Raw genomic sequence first — 13,499 nt, forward strand, 5'->3', positions numbered from 1 at the left:
TTTTTTTTCAAATACACTAGGCTCAAAAGAGAAAAATGTAAATATATTGTGAACCCAATGATGTTTGATACTGGATACGCCACTTTAAACCAATTGACATCGATAGTGGAAAATTTGATACCTACAAATAAAATGAGTCGAATAGGTCAAGTCTCTAAGTGTACCAAAATTGCTTATAATCTTTTTGTTTTAGCAAAATTGCTTGTAATCTTTTGCTATTATATAATTTGCTCTACTCAATACAATAATTTGGCAAAACTAAGAAGATAAAGTTTGTGGAGATCTTAAGCCCGAACTTCGGGTTCGTTTTTTTTTAATCATTAAGTGCTGAATTTATTAAGTGGCTGAATGTATAAATAATGGCTGAATATATTAAGTAAAAAATAAGTAATTGACGGGTTTTTTGTTTATCTATACTATATTTTAAAGCAAAAAACCCATGTCTAAATTTAAGTTTCAACATTTACTTACCCAAAATGTCCCTTATATATATATATATATATATATATTTTATATTTACCTAAAATAAATATACTACCATTTCTCTCTCCTTAAATATCAACCAATATTTTTTTTTTCTCTCATCTATAAATCGTTTATTCCTCCAATTCATTCAAAATCTTTTATCTCAGAAACCGTACATCGATAAATCATAATAATTATATGGGTGTTCTTAAAATTTCATGTTTTTTCATTAGAGATGTCATTCGATATACTTTCGACGGATTTTTAAATCTAAGGGTAGAACTCGTACGGCTATGACATTTGACTATCACACCCTATGACCTATCACACTCTATGATCTGTCACTTCCTATGACCTATCACCCCACCATCTCACCGCCACAATGTGCAGATACTTCCTCTAGTTAAGTACAAAGAAAAAACATAAAATTTAACTTAATACATCAAGTTCTTAATAATTAAGTCTATTTAATTCCAATCCTAAAATAACACACTTAGAGCTTATCACTTTAAGCCCAAACTTCACTAGGCCCACGATTTACTTTTTGAAGAAATCCATGCAAGTCCTTTAAACATTTATTTTTTCAGTTACCTTTGAAATAATCTATACTTATGTTATAAAGCAAATTCATTTTTCAACTTTCGGAACATTTAATTTCAACAATAATGAATGATATACCATACATCAATGCATACAACTTTCTCTCTCCTCCATAAATCAATTTATTTCTTTAATTCTTTCAAAATCTTTTATCTCAATAACCGTACATCGATAAATTATAAAAATTATATGGGTGTTCTTAAAATTTCATGCTCTTTCATTAGAGATGTCATTCGATATACTTTCAACGAATTTTTAAATCCAAGGACGGAGCTTGTACGGCTAAGGCATTTGACTATGACACTCTATGACATATCACTTCTTATGACCTATCACACTATATGACCTATCACCCTCATCATTTTACCGCCACAACGCGCGGGTACTTGCTTTCGTTTTAAGAAACAACTAGTTAAATTTTTTGTTGAGTGTCAAGAACCACCACATTTTATTACTGACCTCAAAAACTATGCAACATAAAAGCAAGGTTAAAGCTCCCTGTTTTACGATTTACCATCTTTCAGGTTAAGGATGTTAGAGACTGATAACGGGTACACAAAAAAGTAAAAAGTAAAAATAAAAAGGAAAAAAAGACATCTTTTACCATTATTCTCTTAAAAGATAACTTCTGGGGAAGAGTCGATGTCGAAATTGCCCGAATAAGCGATCAAGTGCTGTATAGCTTCGTAGTATAAAGCTCTGGTCTGAGACCGGAAGTATACTCGCTTTGATCTATAATCTCTAATCTCAATCATTTCATGCATATAAGCCTCAACTACCCAAAACCAGTGGAACCCAGTACAGGAACAAGCCTCAACTACCGAAAACCAGCTTAAAACTGGAAGAAAACAGATTAGATGAAACTGTAATATACATTTCTCATTTATTTCCATTAACAATTATATAATGATATATATCTAAATGATACAAACACATCATTAGATCACATGATATTCATTTAAGTGATACACAACTAGATACAGCATCTTCTAAGGCTTTAATATCATACCTATTGAAAATACCTTTCTATATTTTAACTAGATCATCATTCATCAGAATGAGGTTTACGATGAATCCTAAACCCTTCCAACAGGGGAAACAGGTGGAAGTGAAACGTATGCCACTGGAGACTCATCACCATCTACTACTTTGGCAACGTACGTTCTCAGTTCTGTATGCTGAGACGATTGTCTGCATTCAATGACTGATATACAGATCGAGAATGCATGTAATAGCGTTAGCGATGTATTGTATTCAACCGAGTATATTTCGTCCTTCAATGGAGAAAGACTAAAGAAGGGTCTCTCGTTTACGACATCTCCCTGTGGTCAAAAGTAGAAAAGGAAATCAGAGGAAGTAATAGGAATCTACATATTAGCATATAAAGCCTTAAAGGCGAAAACTTCAACTCATTAACTTATATATGGGCTAATTCGGGTTATGGTTTGTCTCCAAAGGGTCAAACAGGAAGAAATAAAAGTTTGCTAATAAGGAAGGAGGTCATATATGGGTTCAACAGGTCGAAAGTTGTGCAAAGCATATTTCTAATTTATAAACCTCCTAATTCAATATATTAGAGTACTAGATTATTATGAAATAATACAAATTTGAGACCCAAAATATTTACTCTAAAAAAGTTAATTTGGACCCGGTTCGACCAGGACAAAACTTAACTATTTTGACCCATACCCAAACCCAACATGTCCACATTCCCACTTGCCACCTCTAATTCCCACAAACATTGAAAGTCAACACGTTGTGAACTAAATCATATTATTGAAAACAGTAATAAGCTTTTAGCCTGTAATTGGTTAAATAAACAACAAACACAAGAAAAGGACAAAGAGCTTGATGGGATGGAGTGATGGACACAATAGATAGATCAGGCATAAAACATACCTGAAAGAAAAGCTCAAAATTTTCAGGTGATCTTGATCTTCTATCAAATTCCGCCTTGTTAGCAAGGATTCTTAATCTGCAGCCAACATCCCAACCACCACAGTCACAAACCCCGCCAGATCTCCAACGTTCAATTAGTGGTGAAGGTTCTCCTTTTCTTGGTACACTATGACCACCAGGAAGAATAACAGTCGTACTAAAACAATCTTGATTCTCTTCCTCCTCCCCCTTCCTAAGAAACTGGACAACAATGGCTGCCAGCTCATTTTCCAGCTCAGCATCCACGATTTCAGGGTCCGTTTGACCCGGGTCCATAGAAGACAAGACAAACTCCCTACTTGTAGAGTTAGAACTTGATCTATTTGAAACCGTCATTTGGGCTACTACATTAGGTAGATACCCATGATTATCACCTTTTCGGCCATGAGACAACCAACCACCCTTCTTTTTCCTCACTTCCTGGATGGTGAAAAATGTATAAAGCCAGCTGTTGGTGTCATCTTTCCCACTCAATGATCTTACTGTGGCTGCAAGTATGTCATTGTTGTTATCTACTGCAAATGTAAACAAAGGACGGCCATTTCTAACAGCCATTTGAAAAAGAGCTTGCTTTGTTGATGACTTGTTTTGACATGAATTATCAACTCTGACTTCCTTGCAACTTCCTAAGTCCATCTTCACTTTTGCTTTGATTTTTGAATCTTCACGGGACGTCTCAAGGTAAGTTGCCTTTGATGAGAAGAGTGGGTCCAATAACCTCTTTAGAGGGCTCAAGTTAGTCCTTTGTGAGACAGAAGAATCATACTTTGTTGAGTTTTGAGAAACCAGAGGCGATTCAATTGCTTTTTTAGTAGAGTTATGAGACACAGACTTTGAACTCGTGCTAAAACTAAAGCGGTGTTTGCTAGCTGTAATGCCACCTTTTTTGAAGTCTGAATTCGTTGAAGATATATTAAGCTCTTTCTCTTCCGGGGTCTCAATTTGACATGGAGTGTTAGAAATTCTTTCAAGATTTGCAACATTCTTTGAGTTTTTTCTGCTGACAACTTTATATTCAGATAGAAACGATACTGGTATGTCGTTTTTCAGATCTGAATGAAAGTCTTCACGCTTTTCATCATTGAGGAGTAGAGCTTTGTGCCTTTCGAAGAGTGTACCATCATAGATTCCATATGACGGATCTTGAAAATTCCCATGTTTATTTATCAACTCGTCTTCGATTTTCATCTTCCCCTTTGAAGAAGATGATAACGTTGCTGACTCAATACTTTTTGTATCATCAGATGATTTAGATTCACGAGAACCTTGAGGACAAGTATCATTCTCTTTAACAAATTTTGACTTATGTCTTGACCGCGTGGTAGTTTTCTTCTGGCTAGAGAGATTAACCGGTGAATCTTTACTGGAGATATCTTTAGGAGATATGTTTAAATGAGACTGTAGAGTAACATGATGAGATTTTATAGGGTCATGAGATGATTTTTGACCTCTGCTAGAACGGTGAGATGATAAATCAGTAGAAGATAATAATGACGAATTGCTAGTAGATGGGGAAAATATGTCGTTTTTGCCAGCACCCAGTTTTTGATGATAATATTGCCATTGTTCTAAACGCCCCCAATCCATTACACCAAAACTCAAAGCTCTATCTTGAACCGGCTTTCCCCTTTCTAAATAACTTGGCAAATTCGACATATATCTAACAATCTCTTCCTTCTCTGCTTGTTTGCTTCCAACACTTGGTTTTCGGCTGTGGTTTGAAGATGATGATGATGATGCCATATCTAGTAGATTTTTACAACATCAGGATAAAGAAGATAGCAGTTTTATGCTTCAAATTTGCTCCTACCTCGTTGATTTCATGTTTAAGCCAATCTATGACCTCCAAATTATACAATGAGCATGAGCACCGTGATATGCACTGTAAATTGCAAATCATCAAACAATTAGATCAAAAACACTGATAGAATATATACATTTCCTCCAAAACTTCAAACAATCGTACTTTGAGGGTTAAACTATCTCCAAAGATGCCTATATTCAATATTCGACAACCACAATCAAATCAAGCATGTCATCTGTTATCTATTAGCAATCTCCTAGATTATAAAGCTAATCATATAGCTTCTTGCCAGAAAATCCATATGCCTTGGTCATGGTTAAGTTCGTAAGAGAATGTTCCTACAAAGTGCCAACTAAGCCTTTCTGTAAATGAGAAAATTAAAGAAATACAAAATAGACACTCGAGAATATTTGATAGAATGGATGTGTACAAATATCATCACAATGGCTCCTAACAATATTCCAAAAACAAACCATCAATTTAAAAAACTTTTCAAAATCAGAAAAGTGACAAAATTTAGATGTTAATATCCAAACATTAATGTTAAAACACATTTTTGACTGTACAATTATTGGTTTCTTGTTATATACAAATTTAGTACTACAACTTTACAAGTGTACAACTAAGGTAGGTTCACCAAACTAGCCCATCAGCCATTAGGTGTTCTTGAATCACAAACTTGTATGCCTGGTGAATATAGACAACTTGTAACATATTGAAAATGACAAGGAGAAGCTGAAAGAAGAACTGTGTGGTCCTTATAAATCATTAATACTAGTTGCAAAAAAAAGGTAATAGAATGGTTAAGTATCACAAGAAATCTATAAACAATATTCCCTCACCAAGATAATGAATAATAGCAACACTGATTATGACATTTGAAGAAAAATAATAGAAATTAAAGTGGAAAAAGTGAAAAAGGTCATTAAGCCACATTGTCTCATTATTATCATTCTTTTAGTATATTGTGTTTAAATGATACTTATCTTTTTTGCCTACCCTGTTTTCAAAGTAATAAATCATTGACAGAATTACAGTATTAGTGTATTACACTACACCCCTTTTATAACTGGTATTTCTTACTAACTAATCATGGAATTGGGTAGTATTGATTTTGATATAATTCTTATTCTTACTGACTAAAGGGATTAAAGGGCGTTTCGGATTACGTAAAAATAAGTGCTTATTGCTTGAACTTCTGTAACGGGGTGTTTTTTGTTTTTTACAGATTGAGCTGGATATTTTGACCTCTAAACATCAAATTGCATATCTTGAAAGCTAAAAAAATGTATTTTTTAGTATTTGGGATATCACTGCATTTTGGCTTATTTTAGAACCAAAAAAGGCTTATTTTTAAGTATCAAGATTTTCTGCTTACTTTGAATGCAATAAACATTTACAAATTTCTAATAATGTCACTCAACTATACAACAAAAAAATATACTCTATCTTGCCATATTCATATTCAAAAGTATATACTTTTGGATTAGATGTCTTCATTAATTAAACACAAAAACGGTGTAATATATATATATATATATATATTTTAAAAAGTCGACCACTTCTACTTATTTCCACTATTTAAACTAAATAACACTAAATAATAAATAATCTCTTTATCTAATCTTTCATTTATTTATTTATTTATTTAGTTTTTTCATAGCAAAACCAATAACTTCAAGAATGCCACACACACATAAACAAAAAAATTAATTAAAAATTAAATATTAACAAAAGGTCATTTCTTTCATCAAATAAATGCATAAAATTTAATGGGTTTGTCAAAAATTAGAAATTATGTCGGTGGGTATATATATATAAACTAATAAAGAAAATAAACTAATAAAGATTGTAACATAAAGCAAAGTAATTTAAGTAAAAACTTTGTAAATAAATAAATAAAAGAAAAAAGATTGGACCTTTATGATAGAAATGGTGTTCTTCTTTGTTGCCCAGAAATTGAAAGAGAATGAATTGAATTGGGTGTGACTTTGAGTGAGAGAAAGAGAAAGAGGGGAGGTATTCGCGGGTGGTGATGACATAATAAGGTGGTGGTGGGGGCAAATATAGATATAAAAATGTATATGTATATTGTTTTTTTTTTATTTTTACATAATGATGAAGCCTGCAGGTGGGGGCATATGACAGTACATGTGGATTTGAGCCTCAAGACTTCTCTCTAAATCAAATCTTTGTTTAAAAGTTTGGGTTTAGAGTTAAAAGAGAGTTTGTACGAAGGTTTAAAAGTCGGAGAATGATAACCTAAGATCATTTTTAATCCGATATACTAAAATTCTGTTTCGATGTCACTTGATCAATCTAATACATCCAATATAAGGCTGACAATTTTGACACAAAACTTGTTAACACGACACGAAACAACCTGTTCTTAACAGGTTTCGTGTCTTAACAGGTCCGTACCTGTTAAGACCTGTTAAGATTCTTGTCTTAATAGATCCGGACCTGTTAGGACATGTTAAGATTATACATATATATAAAATACCAAGAATTAATATTATGATTTGATATATGATTTTTATAAGGTAAGATGTTTATGAACTTTTGTAATGTAAGGATTATTGTCGCTATATAATAGTTGAATTTGTAAGAATTTTTGTATCCTTAAGGTTTTTTTTTCAATATTAGTCAAAAATTCTATAATATTAATGTTAACGGGTTCCTTAACAGGTCTTAACAGGTGCACCTGTTAATTTTCGTGTCGTGTTTGAAAAAAATGACATGATTAGTTAGCAGTTCGTGTTTAACCTTAACAGGTTCGTGTCTTAACAGATTTCGTGTGACCTGTTATGCCAGCATTAATCTAATATATTAAAAGTCATAGTGTATAATTAATTATTATTATTTAACTGTTTAATGACACATTGATACATCAAAATTAAAAAAGATCATGTTTTTTATTTTATGTATTCATATTTGATACATATTCATTAAATAGGTGTAGACTTGTTATTTTGTGTATTCATATTTGATACATATTCATTAAATAGGTGTAGACTTGTTTTTCACTATGTATAAACATGAAAATTATGGTGTTTAATTTAATTTCTTTAAATTAACGATATATTGTTTGCCAAACAATCTTTCCATTTCATAAAATTGCATATTTACTAACCTTTTTATGAGTTTTATTTTCAAACTAGTGTAATAGAAAATTTTATTTATCAAATTAGTATAGTTTTAAAAATATTTACCAAATTAATATATTTTTTAGAACCTGTCGATTGCTAAACTTCCTTTTCTTTTCATTGCATCAGATCTTATATTGGGTTGAATCTTTTCTGAAAGTTACATCAATAAACATGAGAAGGTAACATGGTTTTACATAGACATGATCTTTTTGAAGTTTTATCCCAGCTAACTTTTAAAAAAATGGGGCATGAACCTTTTTCAAATTTACCACAATAAGCACTAAAAAGTAAATGTTTTTACACTGGTTATTCTTTTCTTTAAAAACTGCTACAAATCCTACAATAACATTGAAATGGATTTATACATTAACATGAGTCTCTTTCCAGAATTACTTCAAACATCATTAAGATGAAAACATTTTGTAAAAGAATAACACAATCAACCATAAAAAATCTAATCTTTATCATAAATATCTTTTTTTTTTTTTTTTTTTTTTTTTTTTTTTTTTTTTAATTTTTTTTATCTTATCATATACTCCGTACAGCCAAAGTTGGGGTAAATGCCCTGTCCAACTAAACATTAAGAAAAGATTTCTAAGATTGATGATTTTTGACATATCATGTTTGTGGCAAATATGAATGAACTCAAGTTGATGAGATCCAATTGATTAGCATTTTGATCATAAATTATAAATCTTGTGTTTGTTATTTCTTTATCTATTGATCCAAGAAATGCTTTTTCTGTTGCCATTTTTTTTGTTCTTGTTTGTTTGAAATATTAGATATGAAAATTATACTATTTTAGTAAATATTTTTAAAACTATACTAATTTGATAAATAAGTTTATCCATTATACTAATTTGGGAAAAAAACTCTCTTTTTATTCTATACATAGTATAGTTATTAATTAATAGAATATTGATTTTTCTAGGAACATAATATAATTTACTTTTACTAATTAATAGGATGATAAAATTTTGGATAAAGATCTTTCAAAAAAATCTAACTTTAAATGTAAATTAGATCATTCTTAACCTTTAAAATAAAATCGATTGTTCAATTTCATTTTGATGCCGCATACGGATATCACCTAATCTTCCATCTTTCAATAATTATAAAAGAAGGTCTTAAATAAATTTTTAAAAAAGTTATAACCATTGAATGACTAGCCACTTTTAATTGTTACCTTTAGATGGTTTTTATGACATCAACTTCCATTTTTAGATTTACTAATTAATCATATATTATTATAATTATTAACTATTACGAGTACTAAATATATAGTAAATGACGAGAGACATTACTATGACCACCTAAATACATTAGATTTTACCTTTGCACATGAATACAACAAGCTGCTAGAATATTAGATGTAACAAATCAGTAATTATAAACATTTTTAAAGGTAAATTATTATAATATGACAATGTCATTAATTGAAAGAAAATTTAAACACCAGTTATTTTTTCAACATAAGCATGATATAAAAAGTTAAACATAAATTTTACTTATCATTTTTATATATTACTAGCTAATCAACTCGGGTTCAACCCGGGACGCTTAATTAAAATTTTAAAACAAAAAAATATATAGAAATATGTATATAATTTGTTTTCAATACATTATAATTTGATACGGAGATAATAACATACTTGTAAAGATGACCATTAATACATAAAACCGATTAGGGTGATGAAAAATTAAAAAGTAACTATCATAAATCAATGGTAGATATGAAACTAAAATTAAAGAGTTAGATATTATTTTTCATATCTATACACATTATAAAACAGTAGTTATTCTGACATTTTAAAGGCATCCACCTTAACTCAAAACAATTTTTAAACATTGACACGTAGGATTTTTCCTGCATGGCATTTCCACATTTTTTTCCCACAATATATTTTTAAAATAATAATATAAAATCCAATATAAATCTAATATCAAAATTAACCAAATATGTAAATCTTACAATCGATATGAAAACTTATAGATATGGATCAAAATTTTATGACTTAATTATATTGAAAAAGATAAACAATACAATTCCATACTAACCCTAAACATAAATATATATATCTTTCGTTTTCTCTTTTAGTCTCCTCCGTCCAAAATCAAAACTTTCATTACACCTTAACTTAACTTAAATTTATATCTATCAATAGTGCATGAAATATAATATCTAATTTATTCATATTATTTGTTATTAAAGGTTTTAATCTATGTGTTAGATATTTAATTAGATTAAAAAAACTTTAAATATGAAGTTCATTAAATAATTTTTTTTAAATCAAATAACATATATAATTAACTATTTAAGCATTGTCATCTAATATCCAAGACTAAATAATGCTTCATTGCCATCTCTTCATTTGCAGCTCGACATGTCTTTGGCTTTTCACTATGTCAGTCAAAAGATGAAGCGATCGAAAACAACCATGTTGATTTATATCTTTATTTTGGCTTTTTACCGTGTCTATTGAAATCCGATCGAAACTACATACCATATTGATTTATAAGTTTATTGTCAACTAATAGTTGACTTTTATAAATTAGGTTGTTTATAAACTTTGAGAATTTTGTAACGTAACATATTCTTAAAAAATATTCTATATCACTAAATGTTAATTACACAATTAATATTTTATTTTTTATTTCATGTATCCTTAGAAAATTAAACAAAATATTACATAACAATATATGCTAACTATACAAATTTGATTAACTAGAGATATTTTTTAAATTCACTATGTGGGCCCCTAAGGTGAGTTACCTAAGGTCTCAGGTTTGAAAATTGAGGTTCTCATCTCAAAGATATTTTTCATGAGCTAAGGGTTGGAGGTCCAAAAAAATCTGGTTATATATGCCTCCAACATGTTTGAATCGAAACTCACTTTGAAAAAAAAATATTAATATCAAAAAGTTTAGAAAATTTAAATCAACAACCGCACATCGTGCGGGTAAAAAACCTTGTTAATTATAAACAATTAAGGTTAAAAAAATAATACGAAAAAAGAATGACATATTGCCTAATATAAAAAATAGTTTTTGAAAGAAAAGAAAATCTATTATGACATCATATATTTTTAAAAATAGTTTAGGAAAAAATGCTGGCATGCCACATAAGTAAAAAATTTCAAGAAACAATCTTGTTTTATTTATATAAGAGATAACCCAAATTTATCATTTCTTCCTATCTTTATCATTTATATTGTTCGGTAATTATTTTTATGGATTATGAATAATACTAAAGATTATTTTCTCCACACTCAATAAGTGAATAATTAAATTGCTATTTAGAATTATGGAGTTTTATAAAATTTTAACCTATAATTGTTCTTTATCACTTTTATGTTATGTGTCAAAGTTTGTCATTGTTTTGACGCAAGGAAAAAATATAACTATTTTTGAAATATTTCAATGGTAGATGGTCTTGAGAATGATAGATACTATATAAGTTATTAGATATGTTACTTTTTGTTTGTTAGGCACTCCAATAGAAAAACACATATACACATATATTTACATAAACGAAGAAGATAATTTGAGAGGACACGAAAATAACACATATATTTACATAAACGGAAAAGATAATTTAGGAGGAAGTGAAAATACCCCCCCCCCCCACCCCACCACCACTAGCACCATCGTTGTACCACCTCTGTAATCACCACCACTCACGGCCTTCTTCCCCGCCACCACCACCATAGTGGAGGAGTACCGTATACCACCACTACGACCATATTTGGATCGTCATTTATCAAATCCAAACCATTTTTAAATAAGTTTAGCTTCCAACCTTTTTGTATATAATATTGATTGCTACTCCCAATAAGGTTGAAACTCCCTTTAATAGCCTACGCCTGTTCGGCTAAGGGCAACACCCGTACTATATCCGTAGTATATTGGTCCATTTTCAATAAGTATCCAATAGAAAAAACATAAAAATTTTGTTTAATGTTTTTAATGGATATTAAAAATATATTTATAAAAAATAAAAAAGTAAGAAAGAGAGAGAGAGAGATGAGAAATGCTTGCACATATTTGTCCTTGTCTTTTGAATAGATAACTTATCCTTATATATATATTGTAATTTAAATTTAGTAATCTGATCAGTGATTTTGTATAGTAATGGAGATATTATGTTCTTTTTTAAAAAGTTTTACTATTACACTAAATAAATAAGTTTTATTATGTTGTCACTAGATTAGTAACCCATGCGGGCAAATAAAAAAAAAATTATTTTGATATACCAAAAAATGTTTGTATATGTCATTTAATCCGACTGTAAATAAATGAAAATGATTGATCCTTTAAAAATATCCTATTATGATTAGAATGATTTTTAATGTTATATCTTTTTCTTAATTTTGTCTTGTGATTTTGCCACTTGTCTTCATCTTATGCTTAGAATGATCTTTAGGTTATTTAGTTAGGAGGATTAATTATTTTCTTAAATATAAGTATATGAATAATTATTAGTATTTAAAATCTTTAAAAGAAAAAATACTTTCTAATGGAGGAATGAAAAATCAAAGTTTGATTAAATATAATCTCATAAATTAATTAAAAAATAATGATTAATAAGTAAATGTCTAAACATGTAAAGTAGGATTTTCTTTAATAATAATAATTATTAATAATGATGTAATCACAATGTTTTTATTTATATAAAAGATTATGTAAAGATTTAACAAACAAATAATATTAATTTAGGCCAAGCTAATATATATGGCCTCCAATAATGAACTTTCAGTTAAAATAATACTAATTTATTTTGATATTAAATTTTTTATAGACTTTCATAATTATAGTGCTTTTTTTTAAAGGTTAACCACTGTAACTAATTACACATACAATTAAGATAACGTATGTCAGACTTTTCATAATCAATTCACACGTTTCTTATCAAAATATAAATTTATGTAACTAAACTAATATAAAACATACATTTAGCTTTGTGGCAAATAAAAAAAATAAAAACGTTATTACTGAATTTGTGATATCACATAACAATTATTTGTTATGCAGTTTGTGTTATATCGTTAACATGTTAAGATATTTTAATGAATAATACATAATTAATTGTAGATGGTGGATACAATAATTTTTAAAATAATGATAACAACGTCATTTTCAATATTTTTTTTCCCAAAATGTATCAATACTTGATATTATGAAAGAATAGCATGTTATTAGTTATATATGTTCGCTAGCGTATTACGCGGGTTAATAATCTGGTATATACTAAAACGATTTTTATAATACAAATTCTCAAATATAACTTCTAAATTCTAATAGTACACGTTTTTAAGCATTCCATATCACTTTTCCTTTCCTCTTTTTTATTTGTAATTTTACCAAATCAAATGTTTAGGTTTTCATATTTTTACCATATAATTTTCATACATTTACATTAAATCAACCGTAACCCAGCTCATTACGACATTACCCTATCAGGCGGGGCGGGTTTAGACGGGCCTGAACTGGGTCTCGAGTTTTCGGGTCGTATATTCATTCCTACCGCTGAGTAATATACAGTA

At 29.3% G+C, this 13,499-nt stretch overlaps 1 protein-coding gene across 1 annotated transcript; it reads right to left on the bottom strand.

The window, feature by feature from the left end:
- Positions 1-1,918: 1,918 nt before the first annotated feature.
- LOC122609557 lies at positions 1,919-6,840 on the bottom strand. Its single transcript, XM_043782587.1, has 4 exons — positions 6,727-6,840; positions 4,814-4,885; positions 2,965-4,748; positions 1,919-2,387 (listed from the first exon to the last, which is right to left on the bottom strand). Exons 3-4 carry the CDS (start codon positions 4,744-4,746, stop codon positions 2,142-2,144), a joined length of 2,028 nt encoding a protein of 675 aa, XP_043638522.1. The 5' UTR covers positions 4,747-4,748; positions 4,814-4,885; positions 6,727-6,840; the 3' UTR covers positions 1,919-2,141.
- Between the last annotated feature and the right edge of the window lie 6,659 nt (positions 6,841-13,499).

Source organism: Erigeron canadensis, chromosome 7, assembly GCF_010389155.1.
Source record: "Erigeron canadensis isolate Cc75 chromosome 7, C_canadensis_v1, whole genome shotgun sequence".
NCBI classification, from domain to species: domain Eukaryota; kingdom Viridiplantae; phylum Streptophyta; class Magnoliopsida; order Asterales; family Asteraceae; genus Erigeron; species Erigeron canadensis.